The following is a 23,930-nucleotide window of genomic DNA, read 5'->3' on the forward strand; positions in this document are numbered from 1 at the left end:
TATCCTCCTGGGTACCCTACTGTGGAAACCCCATATTGTTCCCTATCCTACCGGGTACCCTACTGTGGAAACCCCATATTGTTACCTATCCCACAGGGTACCCTACTGTGGAAACCCCATATTGTTACCTATCCTACCGGGTACCCTACTGTGGAATCCCCATGTTGTTACCTATCCTACCTGGTACCCTACTGTGGAATTCCCATATTGTTCCCTATCCTACCGGGTACCCTACTGTGGAATTCCCATATTGTTACCTATCCTACCGGGTACCCTACTGTGGAATCCCCATATTGTTCCCTATCCTACCTGGTACCCTACTGTGGAATTCCCATATTGTCCCCTATCCTACCGGGTACCCTACTGTGGAATTCCCATATTGTTCCCTATCCTACCGGGTACCCTACTGTTGAATTCCCATATTGTTACCTATCCTACGGGGTACCCAACTGTGGAAACCCCATATTGTTACCTATCCTACCGGGTACCCTACTGTGGAATTCCCATATTGTTCCCTATCCTACCGGTTACCCAACTGTGGAATTCCCATATTGTTACCTATCCTACCGGTTACCCAACTGTGGAAACCCCATATTGTTACCTACCCTACCGGGTACCCTACTGTTGAATTCCCATATTGTTCCCTATCCTACCGGGTACCCTACTGTGGAATTCCCATATTGTTACCTATCCTACCGGTTACCCAACTGTGGAAACCCCATATTGTTACCTACCCTACCGGGTATACAACTGTGGAAACCCCATATTGTTACCTATCCTACCGGTTACCCAACTGTGGAATTCCCATATTGTTCCCTATCCTACGGGGTACCCAACTGTGGAAACCCCATATTGTTACCTATCCTACCGGGTACCCAACTGTGGAATTCCCATATTGTTACCTATCCTACGGGGTACCCAACTGTGGAAACCCCATATTGTTACCTATCCTACCGGGTACCCAACTGTGGAATTCCCATATTGTTACCTATCCTACCGGTTACCCAACTGTGGAAACCCCATATTGTTACCTATCCTACCGGTTACCCAACTGTGGAAACCCCATATTGTTACCTACCCTACCGGGTATACAACTGTGGAAACCCCATATTGTTACCTATCCTACCGGTTACCCAACTGTGGAATTCCCATATTGTTACCTATCCTACCGGGTACCCTATTGTGGAATCCCCATATTGTTCCCTATCCTACTAGGTACCCTACTGTGGAATCTCCATGGAGATACATAGGTGAGAGATTGAGATTTAAGTAATTTCTGATAGGGTAGAAATAAAGTTTATTCAAGTGAGCCTCAGGGCACTCATAGACAGTTTAGTCAGCCATTTGGAATTTAAATTCCTGTCTGAAGTAGAATGCTAAATCATGATGTATTCATCCCACATAACTCTGCCTGGCCAATCATTACAGCATCATCTCCAATCATTGATCATACAACCAGTAAACTAGCAACAGTCTATGGAGGGATCGAGCATGCTCAAGCTAAAACTAAAACAAACAACTACACATTTAAAAAAAGCTAAAACCATCCAGGATATCATACAAGTAACCAAACATACTCTTGTGTCTCTAAAATACAAAATACAAACACAACCAAGTGCATAAAAAGAGAAAACCACAGAAAACATAAATTCCTGGGCCTCGTTTCTCAAAGCTCTCTTTGTACTGTGATAATGTACATCCCTATCATACATGGACTTTAGTAAGCTAAGACAGCTTCGGGAAGACGGCCACAGGGATTAAATTACAAACTTACTTAGTTTTGTAATCTCGTCAGTATAGATGTTAGGAAGAGAATTTCAACATTGATGAAATAATTCTATTAAATTATTCACGACCACATTAACCCTTTGCTTGCAAGGGATGATGCATCACACAGATAGTTCTTGGTGTTTTCAACAAAGCAAGTTTTCCTGATGTGACTATCATTCTTTAAAGCACATCCAACATTATCTTATAGATAAGTCGCTTCATACAGATGACAGGTAGAAATAACTGTTTTATTTACTTACAAGCAAACCAGCTCCATTAAAAAGATAGTGGTAAATCAGTGGTGTACTTCACATGAGTCTCTTTATTTTAACAATGCCCTGCTAAAGTTGACCACATTGATCCAATATCACAGGACAGGTCTGTTCATGCCCAAACACTTTCATAAGCCACCGTGTGAATATCCTTCAGCAGTGTGCATTATGCCATGTGAATATCCTTCAGCAGTGTGCATTATGCCGTGTGAATATCCTTCAGCAGTGTGCATTATGCCGTGTGAATATCCTTCAACAGTGTGCATTATGCCGTGTGAATATCCTTCAGCAGTGTGCATTATGCCGTGTGAATATCCTTCAGCAGTGTGCATTATGCCGTGTGAATACCCTTCAGCAGTGTGCTTTATGCCGTGTAAATATCCTTCAGCAGTGTGCATTATGCCGTGTGAATATCCTTCAGCAGTGTGCATTATGCCGTGTGAATACCCTTCAGCAGTGTGCATTATGCCGTGTGAATATCCTTCAGCAATGTGCATTATGCCGTGAGAATATCCTTCAGCAGTGTGCATTATGCCGTGTGAATACCCTTCAGCAGTGTGCATTATGCTGTGTGAATATCCTTCAGCAGTGTGCATTATGCCGTGTGAATACCCTTCAGCAGTGTGCATTATGCCGTGTGAATATCCTTCAGCAGTGTGCATTATGCCGTGTGAATATCCTTTAGCAGTGTGCATTATGCCGTGTGAATACCCTTCAGCAGTGTGCTTTATGCCGTGTAAATATCCTTCAGCAGTGTGCATTATGCCGTGTGAATATCCTTCAGCAGTGTGCATTATGCCGTGTGAATACCCTTCAGCAGTGTGCATTATGCCGTGTGAATATCCTTCAGCAATGTGCATTATGCCGTGAGAATATCCTTCAGCAGTGTGCATTATGCCGTGTGAATACCCTTCAGCAGTGTGCATTATGCTGTGTGAATATCCTTCAGCAGTGTGCATTATGCCGTGTGAATACCCTTCAGCAGTGTGCATTATGCCGTGTGAATATCCTTCAGCAGTGTGCATTATGCCGTGTGAATATCCTTTAGCAGTGTGCATTATGCTCTTGTAAATTTGAATGCATGACCTGGATCTGCTTGAGGGCCAAAATCTGGTCATCATGTGATTATTAACATTAACATTGGTGTATAGCAGGGCATGGAGTCATCAAACAGATGACATCCTTACCTTGTCCAGTTTCGTTGGTCATGTAGACAAGGCGTCGGACTTTGGATCAGAACATATGTGGTTCAAATCCCAACATGGGACTTGGAAATTTTATGGCTGCTACAATTTGTTGTCTAACGTGGAGCTGAGCATGCTCATTAAATTAGAACAAAATAAGACTCAGCACCCTACTATGTGGCCCGGGACGTGCCTTCTGTTGACAGGGGAGGGTGTAGCAGGGCGTGGAGTCATCCCACAGATGACATCCTTACTTTGTCAGCTTGCTGACGGGGTTAATCTCTTTGGTCATGTGGACATGTCCAACCTCGGGTCAGAAGGTCCATGGTTCCCACCACGTTACATTGGTAAGAACCATCTGGGAAACATATCTACTGTATTTATCCAGCTGCTGACTAGGTGAAAACAAATTACACTTACCAAGTCTACAAAGGTCTTTTAGGCATCTGGATTGATTTATTCCATCTACCATAATTATCTTTCCTTAAGCCTCAGAGTGCTGAATTAATATGAAAAGTGACAGAGATGAGATGCTTTAGTACATGCCACCATATTTGTTTTCAAAAACTTTCCCGAATCCGATAATCTTTGTCTACCAAAAGATTACAATTGTGTGCAGCTTTTATAACCATCAGTAGAAATGTCATAGTTTTGTAAATATCAGTCTTAAAAAGTATAAAATCAGGTTCAGATTGTTTAAGCAATTTCAATATTTCATATACACATACATACCATAAGAGAATTGTTCATTTAAAAAAGAAACTGAATTGTGTTTGTCATGAATAGCATTTGTTTTCTCACATCTAACATCTTGATGATGATGAATGATCTCTGTTCTGGGTGTTTTTTTAATTAAGCACAAAGCTTCTAAATATGCGGTGACACTACACAACTACAAGAATCGGAATACGCCCCTGCTTACTCTCTTGAGTTGCATCTGCTGGAAAAACCAAAACCAAATCATTATATCGTCTACAAAAAAAGTATTTCTGTGTGATTATATGCATATTGAAATAAAACAATATTCATTCTATATTCTTTTCAGCTTTTGTAGGCTTTTTACTATAAGGATATTTTTTATTAACATTGTTTGAATATTATCAAGGATGTCTGTACTTTTCTTGCGTCTAGAATCTCAATACAATCAAATCTTAGTTCTCGCTACCACTAAACATGCTAAGCAAAGCTTTGTTTAGCAGTAGCGAGAACTAAGATCTCATTTTAATGAGACTGGAAGATGACTCAAATCGTCAAAGATGGATCGTATATTGCTTATGGATAACATGAATGGAACTTGTACATTATAAATGTTGCCTAACATAATCATACTGCTGTATGATCACAAAATCACAAAAGAATGGCTTAGTAATGGGCCATAAGATGTTTCAACTTACTGTTTGGACTAAGTGCAGAGGTCAAATCAAGGTCAAAATTTCAAATATCACAAAAGATAGAAAACACAAGTCTCGAGCCCCAATACCAACTACACATATACCCAGCTTTGTTACATTTTCAACAAACAAAACATTTTACACATTTTAACAAGATTTTGTTTGGAGAGTAAATGACCAAATTTCTTGCAATGGACACTAGCATCAGTTATTACAGTGGGAGGTGAACAATCGTGGCATAGAGCTTGCGCCACCTACAGCCAAGGAAGACAACTCTGTTGTGAGCATGGCCTCTATGATTAAACATCATGGATGTTTTACTCTTTCAAAATACGACATTAGAAATATGTTGAGAAAACGATCCATCACAAATTGTTTGTGTGTGAACATGTGGAAACAAGGTATTTCTTTTTAAATAAAACTAATCACAATTAGCTACTGCATTCAGATGTTGATTAACTGTTGTAAATATCTACACCTTAGATAAGTAAGTATGTTTCTTCTACAAAGTGCTTGTGTTAATACTACTGTTAAATATCTACACAGCAGAACCCTACAGTTCTCCTCTTACTTTGAATTGAAACATCATCATCATCATCTAAAACAGGAAAACAATACCATGAAGCTAGGACATTTAACACATCAAAATATATGATGCTACTGCTTACTACGTGGTCACAAAACATTTCACAAGACATTCGCTACTAAACAAAACAAATTAGGAAACATGAATATTTTGGGGATATTTATTTTGTAGTGAAGACTTAGCACACAATTTCATAAAAATATCCCCAAAAATATTTCACGATCCTCAGCTTATTTTGTTCAGAATATAAAACCACCAATACTCTAAACATATACTATATCCGGACTAATACCCCTTTTTGGCAACAGCTCTTTGTTAACTGAAAAAGGGTGGATTATCAAGAAATAAAATTAATGTTCTGCAAAATAAATAACACAAAAATATATGCATTCCAAATAAACATAATGTCAACATATTATTGAATCGTAAAAACATAAAATGAAAACAACTTGATTGTGATTTTTTGCATTATCATGATAACATATGTATGCATTATGTTTTTGCAATTTAAACAGTCAAGAAATATTTGTACCATCTGAAACATTAAAGGTTGGCATATTTCATTGTACTAAATTCTACTCAATTATAAATCTGAAAGGTGAAGTATACGATTTCAAGTATTATGAGTTCATGATTAAACTAATTTCATCAATAATGACATTGTTGTGTGATGCATGTGCTTAGTAAAATTAATGTATCAAAAGTGAGAATTTTGATTACACATTTGTAATATAGTATCAAGATTTGACACTGAAAACAAAGTTACTTCTTGCCACGATTACGTAAAATATTTAAGGAATAGGGTCAACCCAGTGATCACATACAAATAGGGTAGAGCAATTTAAACACTTGTCTACAAGTTGTACAACTCATTACGGGGATTCTATGACAGAAAGCTCAACTGCAAGGAATCAGAAAAAGTCATTGAAGTAGATCTACAGTTGAATTTTTTGGTATGGGTGGTACAAGATTTCAGAAAAGATTTTCTACCAAACAAGGTACAACAACAATTTTGTTTATTTTACATTAAGAACATGTTTGGGGTATTTTGGAAGCAGCTGGTTCACAGAGCTAAAAAAACAGGCACTTTCATATCTAATTCATTGAAGAAAGAATCACTTGAAAACCTGTAAACTTGAAAATGGAATACTTTTGATTTTGAAAAAAACACAAGATGCAAAACTCCCTACCTTTCTTCTTGAGCACTTTAGTGTTCTTCCTCTCGGTCTCCTTGTCCCGCTTCCCGAAGCACGCAGTGAGAGTGCGGTCAAGACATGACCGCTCCTCCACGGCATCCGCTGGCCACCCCTCCTCCCTCTCCTTCACAGTCCGAATGTCCAGGTTGATCAGCATGTGGTGACACTACAATACACACAATGTGCTGGTCAAACATATCTAACATTTTAAGTTTGCAGGTTCCCACGAGTAGGGGCTGACCATTCTATGCTGGGGTTGGCCTGGCATTTCTGTGAGGTGAGGTTAAATGGGGGTTAACGTCGCATCCAAGATTATTGCTCTTATATAGCGACGTGCACCTACATGTGTGTTCGTGTTGCTGCTTGAACTAGTCCGGACTGATGCCGATTTAGAGTGCTAGATCACTGAGATACCATGCCGCAGTTTAACATGAATACCCCACTCAGACACAGTATACTGCCTCCGAGCCGACCAGTCCTTGTTTTAGCCCCTTAATGCCGAGCGCCAGACAGGGTAACAACAAGTACCATCTTTTAACGTCTTTTGGTATGACGCGGCCGGGGATCGAACCCCTTACCCTCCGCTCTCCGGGCGGACGCTCTACCATTAGACCACGGAGGCGGTCCATGTCTGTGAGAGACAGAATCGAGGAATACAAACAATGTGTTGGAGGCCAAAAACACATTTCTTTATCTCGATACAATCCCAGGCATCACCATCCCCTTCCACCGCCAGACGCTTCAAGTGTCAAGCCGTCAAACAAAATACATGGTCAGTTGTCAAGCAATAACATGCAGCAAGGCCACAACAACAAAACAATTTTGTTTGGGGTTTTCCTTGAACTTGTAACATAGCTCTGATTATAAAATGTTTTCACGAAGGGTGAAGAGATTCCCAGAGAAGGTCATACATCTAGTATGTGGACTCACCAGCAACGACCTGAGAGACGGACGGAAGAAGACTGTGGGATCTTCGTGGTTTTCGAATACATGGATGCTGTCCATTAGGAAGGTGGCGCTCACATAGTCAACTGCAAAGGAAACATGCAGAGTTTCAGTCTTTTCACGAGATCACCATCATCACTACATCATCATTACATCACAACATCATACATCACATTATTCATATCATCATTATCATCATCATCGCCATCATCACCACATTATCATCATAACATCATCATCACTACATCATCATTACATCACCACATCATACATCACATTATTCATATCATCATCATCATCATCATCATCTTCATCATCATCATGTGGCACCTAAGAGGTATGGGCCACCCATGCCCCCTTATATAGCTGGATTGTTGCTGTGTTTTATTCATTAAACAAGCAAACATCACATCATCATCACCACATCACATCCTCACAACATCACATCATATCACATCATCATGACCTCAGCATATCGCGCCACATCACATCACAACATTATATAATTCCGACCATCACCACATTACATCATATCACATCATCACAACTACATCACCATCATCAATCTCACTCATAGCAGAGGATCACAAGATAGTCTGTACCTTCATTATCAGTTTCAAAGTGTCGCTCTATCCAGGCAGACAGTCTATTCTGACTGACTTTGGCATCAATTCCACACTGAAACATGAAAAGAAAGTTTATCAGGGACTTGGCAGAACTAGAAAGTTAAACAGGGACTTGGCAGAACTAAAAAGATTAACAGGGACTTGGCAGAACTAGAGAGTTTAACAGGGACTTGGCAGAACTAGAAAGTTAAACAGGGACTTGGCAGAACTAGAAAGTTAAACAGGGACTTGGCAGAACTAGAAAGTTAAACAGGGACTTGGCAGAACTAGAAAGTTTAACAGGGACTTGGCAGAACTAGAAAGTTAAACAGGGACTTGGCAGAACTAGAAGGTTAAACAGGGACTCGGCAGAACTAGAAAGTTAAACAGGGACTTGGCAGAACTAGAAAGTTAAACAGGGACTTGGCAGAAATAGAAAGTTAAACAGGGACTTGGCAGAACTAGAAAGTTAAACAGGGACTTGGCAGAACTAGAAAGTTTAACAGGGACTTGGCAGAACTAGAAAGTTAAACAGGGACTTGGCAGAACTGGAAAGTTTATGAGAGTAACAGTTAAGTTCTAACTCAGATCTTATAATGGGTATCAACCAGTTGATTATCAGCTAATTCAACAATGTCTACTCTTCAAACATGGCACTTGTTAATGTCCACGTTACAGCCGAGTATGGTGTCAATAAATTACCACATCACTAATGTGATCGACCAGACCACACAAACTTAACATGCTAAAGATAAAGACTAAGGCAAGAACCTGCAGCATGGACGACCATTCTGAGGGACAATCCCAAACTTACGTCTTTAAGGGGCATCTGAAGCTTAACTCTCTCTGCCTCAGCACAAAGTCTCTTAAAGGGGCAGTGCAGTTTGACATACACCACCCCACCTATTGTCACCCGCTGAATGGAGAAGCCTTCTTTCTCCAGCAACATCTCAAACATCCTCCGGTTCTGCTCCTGAGTCTTCAGGACATTCTGTTTGGAAACATCTTTAACATCTGCCGATGTTATACTTGGGTGAACCAACACATAATCAATCCGTTTCCTTTCAGGAATAAGTTTATTGTCTAATGCGAGCTCGGTGTAGCGTCTTTCAAACTGGGACATTCTGCGCTTAAGTTTGGGTCGATCTTTCCCATGCTTTTTATGCTTCTTTTTGGCTTTTTGGCGGAGCTTAGCTTGAGTATGTGCAACAAGTGACGCTGTCGTAAAGTCAACAGCTGCTCCTTCAGGGGGAACTGCGTCGACTGTCTTTTCTGGGGATGAAGGCACGTCCCCGTTAGGGGACACAAGATGGTCCTTGTCGTCCATTGGGAATATAAGGTGATGCTGCCTTTAGTAGCCCTGCAAGCACAACATGTATACTTAGCATCTTAACAAATGTTATTGCAAATGATTTCATGAGAAATGTTGGTTCACTTGCAATTTAGTTATATCTTTTGACCATTGAGTTCACAGCAGGCCAAATTTAACAGTTTGTTTTCAAACAAATCTTTGATAGCCTAAAGGTGTAGTTTACCTACTTGACTGCATCTGTGGACAATCTTACATAGGTGAAACATTCCACCCAATCAACACCAGAATCTAAGAGCACAAAACCTAAAGCATCAAATCAGACAGTAAATCAGCCATCTCGGACCATATCAGCAACAGTCCTAATTACAACATCAACTGGGACAACGTCCAAATCCTCTCCAACAACCTCCATGATTTCACTAAAAGAAAACTAACAGAAGCAGTCCACATACACCGCCACAAGCCATCAATCAACTATTTCTTTGGCTATTTGATCCCATCCACCTACTATGAACTCATCAAGCAATAATCACTTTTCCTCTGTAATTGGCTTTATGTCCCATTGGCTTCCACCTATGTGTTCTCTGTCCATCGTGTTGTGACAGTATTATCCCTTTGTTGTCAACACATGTAATCCCACTCATGAACGTTATTGTTGTTACTGTTATTTCTCTACTGTTAATCCTCCACCAACAATGTCCCTCATTCAGTCTTGCTTGACAACGGTATAAGGATCTATACCCAAACGTCGCTTTTTACAGTATTAACATGATTAAAGAAGTTGTTATCCATAAAATTCTGTCTACCTTGTCGTCCATCAACTCCTAAGTAATGCCTATCAAACAATCAGAACATGAATACATGATGCATATTTATGAATAACAATTTTTCAGTATTCGCCTGATGAAGGGGCAAGAAGTAGCTCTGAAACGTTGTTACAAAGAATAAAAGAAGTTGTTATCCATAAAAAGTGTCATGTATTCATGTTACCAAAGCTCGAAAAGGTCAAACAAATAACTAACTTGTGGTGTTTAATATGATTACTGCTATTTGCTGAATGAAATGAACTGCTATCAATATTCTGAGGTTTGATCATATTAATAGGATGACAGTGCAGCACCTGTTTCTGGAAACAGTGAGTGTATTATTTGTGTCATTCGGTTTCCTTGACAAGTCTTGACATCAGGAATAAACATGATACACTGGGCACTAAGCCTTCTTAACCTTTGTATATCCTGAACTTCCAAGTAGAATTTGACTTACAACATTGATCACATCTTAACAAATGCCTCACATACCACTGATGTCTGATGACAATTTCATAAATGAACATTGTATGTTCTTTCAGACAGGGCACTGAAATTCAAAATCCTGCATATTTTCATCTTTTGGGCAAAGTTTATATAAGTGACAAGTAAATTTGAAATTATGAAATTCAGAACTAGACTGGAATTTCCAGACTCAATCGTACTGCCACCAATGGCTATTATGAGTTATATCCCTCTATGTCCTTCTTATTGACCAATCAGATTCCACCTCTCACATCACTTGCCTTTGCTACAAATAAAATGGCGGCTCGCGGTTACGACAATCTGATCGATAATCAAGATCTATATTGTATATCTATATTGTAATAAAACGTACCATCCTTCGCGACGTGCATTAAATCACATGAGCATGAAAAAATTGGAAAATATCAGTTGATGCTAAGTTGTCAGTATACATACGTTTTGTAAAGAGCTGCAATAAAGGACCTAAATCTTACCAGCAGTTTACCAACCGAATGTAAATTTCATGACCCGATTTTGATTGGACTATGCATAGACTCGTTAGTCCAGCCAAAATATAACTCCATAATTCCAGCCTAGTTTGGCAAGGGTGGAAACTAGACTTTTATAGTCAGGTAACTCCCTTGCCCTAGGAAGATGCAAAATGGCAGACGACTAAACAGTTGTGAAAAATGTGAGGGGCAAGTTTGACGTACGGGTCCATTTCAGACTTAAAACAAGACAATATGATCAGAAAATCGGAGATACCATTGCAGTGTGCAAACACTCTGACTCTTTTGTAAAATATGCCTGGGAAATTATTTAATTCAACTGACAGTGCCACAATCAACTGAAAATGTTATCTTGATGAGAGAATGCATGCAATACATTGTGTTAAGTATCACAATAGATAACAATAAATTGCAAACCGAGAGTCTGGTCAATACCCATCACTACATCATGTAAGTACGGAGTGCTTAACGTTTTCCTGGTATGAAAACTGCCCTTGAAGTCAGTCAGCAACATGTGAGATCAGGATGACCATGTAAATGTTCTTCCTTCTGTCTTTGAATACCAAACATTTAGAAAGCAATACAAATACCTATCACATGAGTAAACAGTGAGTCTCTCTCCTGCTAGCTGTTGTCAAAATAAACAAACTACAAAGTGTGTTGAAATCATAAAATTGCGCAAGAGATTCACCCCTAGATTCCAGTCTGTTGCATGTAATGTGAGGGAATAATACAATACTGGCATTATCATTAAACAATTTTATGTGTTTGTTGGTTAAAGCCACACTCAGCTTAGTTTTGTTTAGTTTGTTTGTTTGTTGTTTAACACCGCTCTCAGAAATATTCCAGCTATATGATGGCGGTCTCGAAATAATCGAGTCTGGACCAGACAATCCAGTGAATGACATCATGAGCATCGATCCAAGCAATTGGGATATGAAGATATGTATCAGCCAAGTCAGTGAGCCTGACCACCCGATCCCGTTAGTTGCCTCTTACGACAAGCATAGTTGCTTTTTATGGCAAGCATGGGTTCCCACACTCAGCAAAAATGGAGTTTGTAACGGTGAGGTGAAATGGGGTTTGACATTGTGTTAAGCATTTTGCATGTGTGTGTGTGTGTGTGTGTGTGTGTGTGTGTGTGTGTGAGAGAGAGAGAGAGAGAGAGAGAGAGAGAGAGGAGAGAGAGAGAGAGAGAGAGAGAGAGAGAGAGAGAGAGAGAGAGAGAGAGAGAGAGAGAGGTCTGTAAATAATCAAGTTTGGACCAGAGAATTCAGTCAGCATCGATCCACGCAATTGGGAATTGATGACATCAATCAACCAAGTCAGGGAGTCTGACCACCCGATCCTGTTAGTGGCCTATTACGACAAGCACAGTCTTTTACTGCAAGCATGGGTTGCTAAAGACCTATTCTGCCCTGGATCTTCACGGGTGTACATGGCTATTGCCTATGAAAATATTAACACGAACCAACAATGCACCCAGACATAAAAATCCTCTATTACAGTGTCCCAGCGTGTCTTCATTGAGTACATAGTCCTTCTGTCCTGTGTTGATATGAGCTATAGCAACAGCCAAGGCCAGGGTGTCACAGTGCATGCAGGGTGGGACATCAATAAGTGATCTCAAGCATGACAAATGTATTCCTATACACAGACCTGTCACCATACGTATCAAAGGCTGAGATAACTGTGAAATACAGTAAACTACGTTTATAACAAACACGCTCATAACGAATTGACTGATATAGCGAACTTGTTTTTCAATCCCAGACATTTGTTGTATATATGAAGTGGTAGAAACTAACATTTTTAGTCCACTAGTCCTTACAATGATAACATATCGCAAAACCCTTAAAAATGGGAAATTTCTAATAGTCCTAATGATACCATAACTATTGGACAGTTTGGCAAGGACTACAGGAATAGTGCCAATTTCTAACACTGATATATGTTGTAAATATGCTTATAACCATGATAACAAACTACAGTTATTACGAACTAAAATTAATTGGTCTCTTTGAGTTCGTCATAACTGAAGTTTAATGTAGTTGCATGGATATATTTGTAATTGTCTGATATACATATTTTATAAGAATTACTTTTGATTACTGTGATGTTTTTAAGCCTTCTGGAACGTCTTAATTATTTTTAGTCAGTCTGTTAAATAAATGAACAGGCTTTTCAGTCCATTTGTACAATGACTGAAACATTTAGACATATGTATCATTAAATGTGAATCACATTTTACACATTGACTGTCACATAAAAATGCCGACAAACAAAAAGGCTTGTGAAAACCTAGTGTGTTCTGTCCCACATCAAAGAACTTCCCAACATAGATATCAAGTCTCATTGGTTAGCTGAGATAGCACAAGTGACAACTATGTTCACGACATCCACGGATCTTTAAAAAATCTGTTGAGTTAGATAAGAATTAGAAATCAATCAACATATTATCAGCTAATCCTGTGAACAAAGTATGCTGTTTTTTCATCGGCACTTCACGCCCAGATATGGGTGTACTCCGTCTCCTTAAGAAAACCTACATATGTGAACACTTCCTTAAGCCAAATCTCTTGTGCAAGACAACAGGGAATACTCAATCAGGTAGTACCGGTTAATCCTTTGAGCAATGTTTTTTGTAACTCAACTGGTCATTCCCCTCTTACTTCACTGATACGTGCATATTACATAACATGTAATACATTCACATCAGACTCGTCACTAGGATTTATAAGCCAATTTTAGATTGAATAACTACCCCATGCATGAGAAATGCCAAATGGTAAAACCTTTGCCTGGAAATCTACCACTAATTATACCTGTAAAAAATCCATAAACTGCCATGAACAATGGATGATAAAGAAGTGTGCTGTAAATGTCGTATCATATGCAATTTAGTTGCCTTAAAAAAAAGGGTTGTTGCTGTTTTGAATATATGAAGTGAACTTCATTGTTTCAAAAGTAATACATACACTTATTTGCTGTATACTAAAGTACATCATCGTATATACACACTAACTTTTATGGTTTGTATTATAATATCCCGCCCAAATCAATTTTGCAGGGGCTGTAGAAATGGGGTCTGTCCGTCATGTTTCGTTTCCGGAGCATAACTCATAAACCATTTAATATTTCTTCATGCTAACACTGACCTGGGTGTCGTACGTCTATGTTAAATTATGGGAGCTACAATCACCTTAGGTCTAAGATCGCTTTGTAAAACAGCACCCTGGTGCACTGTGCTATAACTTAGGAGGGAGTTTTTTTCGTGTTTCCTCTGCAACAAGTTGGATTTCAAACGATGGTAGGGATACTTTCCAGAGCGTAACTCACAAAATGTTTCTCATTTCTTTGCTATTGAGGTGTTTGTTTAGATTTTGCATTAACAGGTTGAACTAAGAGCCAAATGAGGGCTTCCTTCAGCAGTTATTGTCAGTTGTACTAACAAACCTTTTTTTGCATAATGAGATATATGATATATAATTTATTGATTTCTGCACATAGTTAAAAGGGCAGGTGATAATGATTACTATATCTTCTTGTTCAGATTACATCTGAAAGTCGATAGCACACAATAACCATGCAATGGCAAAAATGGGGTTTCATTTACGGTCTATAATTAATCAAACGTTTATTTTTAATAACATACTATGCATGCTATATGTCTATTGACATGACGTAATAAAAATCTATTAAACACAGAAATCAAAATCAATCTCAGTCATCTTATCATCCACGCAATCAGAATTCTGAAAATGCTACCACTGAAGAATACTGGGGTTTTTTTTCAAATTAGAACCATCAGGGTTGTTTCCAAATATAAGATAGCTACGCATCTTATCGCATGGTTTATTTCACAATTAACATGATAAACAGATAAAACATTGTTCTATCATGATGTCATTTCTGGAGATTCTAACGTGCTTGCGTAGATAAACACAATGGCCGAACAATCGCTTCAAAAAGTGAGAGAGATATGACAATTGGTATTGGGAGGAAAGGTACAGATAAATGATTGAGAATATGCAGGAAATAAAACACTACAAAAAAACTTAAAAAAACAACAACTCACACTTGCTGTTTAGTTCTTAAATAACATCATCTGATAAGCTTCCACAATCTTTGTTTAGGTTGAAACAATTAATTAACATGCGCCCTTTGTAATATCAGAATATTCATAGACCCTTATTTATCATCATATTGTCTATTGTTTTATTAAAACATAATGACTTAGCCCACTTAATAAAACAATTTAATCCATTTAGTTCGAAACATTTTGCAAACAAATAGGCCTAAATGTAATTTATAAAATGTAGACATTCTCGTCTTCGATATTTTCAAATTATTTACCTTGAATCATGTGTGAAGAGACCGGTATGGTAGGCTAATAAACAAATATATCTCAAACGTAAGAACACGAAATGAATGATACTCTAAACAACATTTTATCTAACTGAATAATTGTCAAGTGACACAGCTTCTTTAAAATGCATATGTAGGTTATCAGGTTATCGATTATTTCTTATCATGATCGCTATCACATCGTAATTTGTATAAAAAGATGCCATGGCGACAAAAAACAACGCTTGCAGGTGCCCGTTTGACGGATTGGTGCCATCTGTTATATGTCTCACCTATTAGTTGCAGGAATTTAACATCCCTCCCCTTCACAAACCGCAATAAATCATGTCCAAAGCTCCACACCGTGCCCGATTACATTGTTCTATTTTCAAACACGAGCCTGCATGTTGTTTGGGAAAGTTGCCATGTATGCAAGGGAGGCAACTCTAGTGATAAACCCAACCTGCAGACCACACGATATATATTTTTCATTCGTCTAACATTTGGTACCCGGTTAATTGTTTATTTAAGATTTTATATGCAGATGCATGTATATTTATAAACACGTATCATATATACAACAGTCCGCTTCTGATCACATGAATAACACTTCTAAAGTTGACATTTTCTTTTAATGATTGAAAAATAAAACCAATAAAGGTAGATCTGTACGTTTTTCTACTTATGTTAACAATACCAATTTAGTTTAGGCTCTAAAAAGAAAACAACAGTGTGACTTTCGAAAAGATAATGATTCAGCCAGGACCCTTTTTATTCTATTTTCTTTCCAAAATAGATAATGTTAATCGAACCTACACGTGTGTAAGCCAATTAGATAAGTACTCATATACACTCTTGAAAAAAAGAAACGCACAGGTAGATTTTTAGTCATTTTATTGTACCTAATAAAGTCGATATATTTAATTTAACATCATAGATGCAAATATGAAAATTTGGATCACAATAGTCACATGCCGTTGTACAAAGGCTTTGAAAACTGTTCAATGTCATGTCAGATAAGGCTTGCGCTAAACTCTCGTGTGACATCCCGGGCAGCAATCACGGCTCTGCTTCTCCTCGGCACTGACTGGATAAGTGTACGAATTCTGTCCTGCGCCATTCTGCGCCATTCTGCACCATTCTGCTTGTAACACGTTGGCCAGTTGTGGGAGTGACTGCGGCGTGTTCTGACGTTGACTACACGTCGATCGAGTTCATCCCAGAGGTGTTCGATTGGGTTGAGATCTGGAGATCTCGACAACCGGGGCAAGACTTTGATGTTGGCATTAAGAGGATCATCTACCGTTACACGAGCTGTGTGCGGTGGAGCGTTGTCCAGTTGAAACAGCATCCTCTTGCGGTCAATGATTGGAAGAAGGTGAGGTTGAAGAATTTGATTCATGTAGCGATTTGCTGTCAATTTACCCTGTACCACAACCAAGTCAGATCTTGTGGTGCAGGATATAGTCTCCCACACCATGACACTACCGCCACCGAATTTGTCGAATTCACGTCTTCCATATCGCCGGTGAAGAAGAAATCGTGATTCATCGCTAAACCACACTGGTCTCCAGTTTCTCAAATTCCAAGGCTGTAAGGTATGGCACCAATGCCAGCGTCGCTGTCGATTGATCTGTTGCAAAACGGGGTCGATAACTGGTTTTCTGGGTCGGATTCCAGCCTTGCGAAGATGGTTCCTGACAGTCTGGTCCGATATCCTCCTCAAACCAGGGACTCTTCCAGCAGTCTCCATAGCTGTGGCATTGCGATGAAGTAGGCGGAACAGTCGAATGTAGCGATCCTGTGCAGGGGTGATAACTCTTGGTCGACCGGTTCTCGGACGGTCTGCAGAGGAATTGCCATGTGTATCGGCCACAAAGGCAGCAAATGGTGCTGTAGTGGATGTTGAAGTGGCGTGCAACAGAAGACTGCGATTCCCCTCTTTGAATACGCCCAATGGCGATGTTCCGATCGGCACCGCTGAGTCTCGGCATTTTCGAAGTTGAAAAATGTTGACAATTGAACGACAAAATATTGGCTTATGCTTGCCTTTTTAAAAGCCATTACCACGAATTACGAATGCCATAACTTGCACGTGCATTGTGCATTACTGTTTTCCTCCATGCCATTTTTTTTAACAAATGTGAAAACAATGCCGTTCAATGAACTGCATACTACCTGTACGTTTCTTCTTCTTTTTAAAGAGTTTAATATATTCTTGCTCAATAAATATAAAAGTGGTTAATGACACAAACCTACCTCGACTCCCATCCCTAGTATTTACTGCTGTTAACATACAGGTGGCTCCTGAAGCTCCTTGGTCGAAACCCTGAGAAGCAGTCGGCACAAGATTTTCGCCGCAAATATGTGTGGGTGTACATTTAACAATATGCCTTTGTAAGAATAAGAATTTATGGATGAACAACTTCTTTATTACCATTGTTCAACAAAAATTCTTATCCTTACTTAGTACTCCAACTTCTAAATGCCTATCAAAGAAAATATGCCTTTGGTTTAACGGTATCACAGTTATATCACGGCGTGTCAGCGTGATGTCGGAGGAATGTCCGATGTGATGCAAATCTAAACTTTTACCACTTTCGTGAAACCCAAGATCACCAACTTATAAATTGCAAGTTAAACCTTTATAAACCAACTCATTAAAAATAATAGGCGATGTATTGTTTCAAATATTTTCATGAACTTAAACTGCATTTCACAATCATACCTGACTGGATTTCTGACATGAATATATAATGGAAGCAGCGGAAATGCGTCTGCAGTGCAAATATTAATGCTATCGTGTATTAACGTATTTGTATATGGCGACGAACACACGACAACGATGTTATTATACATCTGTTTTCTTGACAGTAACTGGGCTTTCCTCTAACATTAAGCTGACACGCAGCGATATAACTGGAATACTGTTCAAAGCGGCGTTAAACCCAACTCAGTCACTCACTCACTCTTGACAGTAACGGATAATCATGATTGATAGTCAGACTTTCGATGGGCAATACTATGACACATATAACTACTCTAGTATAGAGAAGCTATCAAGTAAAATCATGAAGGAACATGAAGGTTTAGTTGTGCACCTGCTTCAGGGCGTCTGTGCACACGTCACAGTGGCAGCAGGTGCAGGTTGCGGCTAACATTGCCCCCTGACCCCCACCTCTATAAAGCTCACAGCTTCTGACTCCCACCTCCTCCCAGAACTGAGATCACAGTAGAGTTTTTCCCAGTAATTATAAGGACGGAGTTGATTTTGGAGACCAAGCTGAAGACGTCTAAATGGCAGGGCTAACACTGTGGGCCAAGCGAACTGACATCAAAGGAGCAAGGGATATAAATTTATATATTATAATACAAATGTGAACAATTTTGATTCGGAACGATTTTATATGCAAGGCAAGGAACCTGTCGATTTACCCTCGTAATAATTACGTGGAGATATAGAGAACAGTGAGTGAATGAATGTTGTTTTACACCGCGGTCAGCCATATTCTACACCACGGTGGTCTATAAACACACGCGTGCGGGAAAACCGTCGTCGGGGTGCGATAAGACGCCGAGTCACAAGTCACCGAACCTCACCACTCGTCCTAATTCAGTGCAAAATAGAGTGCTGGGGACATTTAGTAATCAGGGCCCCGCTGGTGACATATAGAGAGAGGCTCTTTATGGATAGCAGGATCTGAAGAGTGAGTGAGTATAGTTTTACGCCGCTTTTAGCAATATTCCAGCAACATCACGGCGGGGGACACCAGAAATGGGCTTCACACATTGTACCCATGTCAGGAATCGAACCCGGGTCTTCAGCGTGACAAGCGAACGCTTTAACCACTAGGCTACCCGACCGACCCCAGGATCTGAAGAAACTAAATAAACGAACAAAACTTGGAGAAATTTAGACAAACAGATAAAACATAGACAGACAGACAATAAATAGATACAGACCGAAATGAAAGTGATAGATAATATGTTACAGTCACATACAAACAGGATAGATTGAAATAGATAGAGATGAGTGACATAGAAGAAAAGAAAAGTAGATAGAACAGAACGTATAGCATTATATGTGCTTAGGTTATGACATAGGCACACCAACAGTAACTTCGTGACTACTTCAGTACCTGTGTTCTCCTTGTCCACTAGAGGCTCCATGATGAAGACTCAGTAGTTAATCCCCCTTTCGTCAGCCAACAACAGCCCTGCACATCCCTCACTGCTGGATCTCATGTGGATATGACGGATGCTCTCGGACGGGCCTGCAACTGCTTGTGCTCAAATCAATCACGCACACATTCACATACACGAAGGTAAACTCTAGGGATTATCCACTGTGACATGTATATTACACATGTACATCAAATGCAACGGTGCGTGAATCAGTTTGCAACTTAATTACACCGAGCCGATGTGGATACCATGACGTATGATTGGAATGTATACTGGGTGTTTGTTTATCGTCGACACAATGCTGGTTTCCAGTTGGTGATATTTAATTTCCATTAGCATTGATGGAAACGTCTACTTGTGTAGACAAGCGCCGGTCTGTATTTGCCAAACTCTCACACGCATGCAGTGTCCGGGAAAATCAACCAAATAAACCACTTGTAATATAGTGCACTGGTTACATGCATGGATCTTGGTGCCATAGTGTTTATCGCCATGGTGTATTTGAATACATGGTATGATGAAAGCACAACATTTTACCGCGGATCTAGAGAAACCATTGGTCCACTTCAAATGCTGAATTCTTAAAGCAGTACTGCCGATTCTAAAATGGTGCAGTTCCGTGCAGACCCTCTTATCATTTACAATGCATGGTTACCACAGTGTTGGGGCACGTCATTCAAACGTCCCATAATTAGACATGAACTGTGAGACTCTCACCATGTTGTAGTGAAGCTGTGACCAGGTTGATTGGAGACCTAAACAGATCGTCTTTCATATTCATACCTTGAGCTTTTATGAGGTTGTCGTCGTAATTCTGTCTCTGCATTACGACAGTGACAAGGCGTTAGTAATAGATTTAGTAGTCAGTGGATGTTCTTTGACGACGTATTGAGCACATCCTCGTTCACCAAGTGTGTTTGTCTCCATTCTACAAGGGCAAGTATAGAATGGGGATGGAAACACTTGATTGTAGAGGACGGACTGCACCTATATGACATCTTCCTGGGGCAAGGGAGTTAACTCACTTAATTAATTGTTAATTAAAAATAAGACTATGGTGTGTTCATGCGACATGTTACACACTTGAGGCAGCACAAGAACAGATACAAGTTCATTACCTGAAACTGTTTACAGTATTGCAAGCAGAACTGTTTTTATATTTCAGACACGGGGGGATCCGGGGTAGAATAGGTCTTCAGCAACCCATGCTTGCTGTTAAAAGTGACTACGCTTGTCGTAAGAGGCGACTAACGGGATCGGGTGGTCAGTGTCACTGACACGGTTGATGCATGTCATCGATCCCAATTGCGTGGATCGATGGTGGTGATGTCAATCGCTGGATTGTCTGGTCCAGACTCGATTATTTACATACCTTTGGAATATTAGTTGTGCGGCGTTAAGCAACAAACAAACAAACACAACTTTATATCTAATAAATGTCCACTCATTTGTGTAATAATACCCAGTAAACTTGCTCCAGGGATTAAAAACATATTGAATAACCAAAGAAAACTATCAATACCCAAAGTTAATGATCCTTCGCGAGTATAACTACCCGATGCAGGGCATGTACAAGCAAGACTAGCATAAAGCACAGAAACAAACGTGGTTGTGTATACTTTGTGCATTTACTCAATCTCATTGAATTAGTTTTCGCTACCGCTGCTTTGTTTGGCAATAGCGAGAACTCAGATCTGATTTTAATGAGATCGGCATACAACTGAAATTAAGGATTCGTTTAAGCGAATGTGTGTGCTGCCACACGCCCTCGACTGGGGCGTTGAAAATCTGATCAATGAAACGTCACTAACCGTTGATTGTGATTTTATTTATTGATATATGTGATCACAGCGCGCCACTGAGGCAAGTTGATTACTGACTAAAGAAGTAATTGATGGTTGTGTTTCAGTGGGTCACGGACTTTCTACTGTGTCTGAGCTGACAGACGCTACAGACAGTGTCTCTTCGCATGACCTCAGGGCACTGAGTAAAACAGGGAAGTTGTGAAATGCCGAACTTTGTGGCCAATTCTAACCCGGAATCCCCATGGGTCTGAAATTGTGGAACACACAGTCCCGTCACAGATTTACACAGGAAAGGTTCAGCTTGCCATCTCGTGCCAACAGTGAGGGATTTGGGTAACAATGAATCGATTTTAATACAGAATCATCCATTACCTAACATATCACTGGAATATTGTATAAAGCGGATTAATCATAGTCACATAAATGCTTACTCATTCTCAATTATTGGGACCATTTATAAGGATACGGTATGACAAGGGCCCATTTTGGCCAACAGGAACCGAAGACGCGTAGACAGTACTGAAAATGTCATGTTTGTTACATAAATGGCAACTTAACTTTGTTCATTTCAATAGTTTACAGGAAGCAATCTTTTTTTTCATTTTTGAACATGAGCAAGTATTTGACCCTAGATCGTATTGAAGGAGATGTCATAGGGGCAGTACAACCATATGGTTAACGGGTTACAAAATTGCTCATGTAAAGTCAGCCTATTTTATTCATATCATCCATTCCCTTGTTCCTGTAGATGCCAGATGTCAAACACATCCAAATACAACAAGGAAAGAAAACTACGCGTCAGCCATTTAAACATGTCTGAACATGTTCATACCATATCAAAATTGTCAGTGAGGTTTTGACTTTTCAAGTGGTCTAGAACGGCCTTACCACAGCCCTATCTGAATTGTACAGACGTTTGCCGGCCGGGTATGACAGTCTGTGATTTAAAAATCTTGCCCAAACTCCAAGTCTGGTAAAAACTATTTTCTGTCCAGATCACAACACTAGTCTATATACTAAAACTAACTTCTTCTAAAAATAATGCTAAGATACAATTTCGGGCAAGAAGAATTACATCTTCTCGAGGCAAGAGAGTTAAGATTTTAGACTTGATTCACATATCCGTATACCTGAGAGCATTGGTAGAAAAAGTTTAGTCCAAGGAAGAGTGCATCTTCCAGAGGCAAGGGCGTTAACTGACTATAAAAGTCCAGTTTCCATCCTTGCTTAACTAGGCTGGAATTGCGAGGCTCGATCTTATAGTCGTCATTTATAGTCATTTAACTCCCTTGCCTCGTGAAGATGGAACAGTTAACCAAAAGTGTTTTTTCGCGGGCTGATATGTGGTGCAGACTCGCCAGTGATCATCGTAACATCTAGGCCTGCATGGATAGTGCATGGATCGGCCACCCGTGTCCCTATACATGTATCTTAATATGGGAATGAGTGAGTAGGGTTTTACACTGCATATTTATTATATTATTATATTATATAGAAGAATAGTCAAAAATGAGGCAGGTCGAAGACATTTACCATTGTAATGAAACCCGATGCACTAGGATGGGTGTTGACGAATGCCGGCTCATAACCAGGTAGAATTAGGGGTTCGAATCTACGATCAGCGTTATGGTACGAGTAAGTGACGAAAACTCTGCACGGCGAGTTGTGGCATTGTATCGACCATTTAGCCAATAGTCCTAACCTTCAAGAAATGAAATCTTTCTCGTCGTTATATGCTGTTATTCTCTGGAAGAACCTGGTACGTTAGAAAAGAGGACACGCCATCAGTCAGTCATGAAATCCCACTTTACTGTGTGTTGTGTTCTCCCGTGAGAATTCTGGCAAATATTTACTAAGTACCATGTGCATGTCGCTAGAACGACTAAAGTGAGGATCGTTTTATGCAGCATGGCTGACTGCATCGTATCCTACCCTGATGTCACAGGTCGTTGTCATGATATCAACCACTGGTTCGCCTGGTCGACTATCCACTTGCCACCGTGGAATGACTGCAATATATCAACACACGTTCCGTGTGGCGTTAATATGATTGAAATATCATTAAATATTATTCTGTCTATTATCTCAGTGTTGCATAAATAGTAATGCTCATATTAACTTTCTCATCTGCAGATCTGTCTTCACATGAACCACATATATTTTTTTTCTTAGGGGTGAAACGATACACCTGTGTATTGTAATGAGCATTTCAAGATCACTACTAAAAATAGCCTCTACGGTAGTAGAGCAATAAGCCAGCTATAATTTTATGACGGCGGTCTGTAAATAATCGAGTCTGGACCAGACAATCCAGTGATTGACATCATGAGCATCAATCTACGCAGTAGGATACGATGATTTGCTTTGCGTTGTTTGTTTGTTTGTTCGTTTGTTGTTTAACGCAGCACTCAGCACTATTCCAGCTATATGACGACGGTCTGTAAATAATCGAGTCTGGACCAGACAATCCAGTGATTGACATCATGAGCATCGATCCACGCAATTGGGAAACGATGACAAGCATGACCACGTCAGCGAGCCTGACCACCAAA

The 23,930-nt window shown here is 39.7% G+C and overlaps 1 protein-coding gene across 1 annotated transcript in view; it reads right to left on the minus strand.

Annotated features, from left to right (window-relative positions):
- LOC139449541 (anoctamin-7-like) overlaps window positions 1-15,807 on the minus strand; it is a 50,391-nt gene extending 34,584 nt beyond the window's left edge. The window contains exons 1-5 of the mRNA XM_071230978.1: window positions 15,682-15,807; window positions 8,764-9,309; window positions 7,947-8,022; window positions 7,330-7,430; window positions 6,394-6,565 (exon numbers count right to left, since the gene is read on the minus strand). Coding sequence (XP_071087079.1) covers window positions 6,394-6,565; window positions 7,330-7,430; window positions 7,947-8,022; window positions 8,764-9,276 — 862 coding nt within the window. The 5' untranslated portion in view covers window positions 9,277-9,309; window positions 15,682-15,807. The remainder of the gene's footprint in view (window positions 1-6,393; window positions 6,566-7,329; window positions 7,431-7,946; window positions 8,023-8,763; window positions 9,310-15,681) is intronic.
- Window positions 15,808-23,930: the final 8,123 nt, after the last annotated feature.

The sequence above is a fragment of the Haliotis cracherodii genome, unplaced genomic scaffold, assembly GCF_022045235.1.
Source record: "Haliotis cracherodii isolate W230 unplaced genomic scaffold, xgHalCrac1.p SCAF_8, whole genome shotgun sequence".
Taxonomy (NCBI): domain Eukaryota; kingdom Metazoa; phylum Mollusca; class Gastropoda; order Lepetellida; family Haliotidae; genus Haliotis; species Haliotis cracherodii.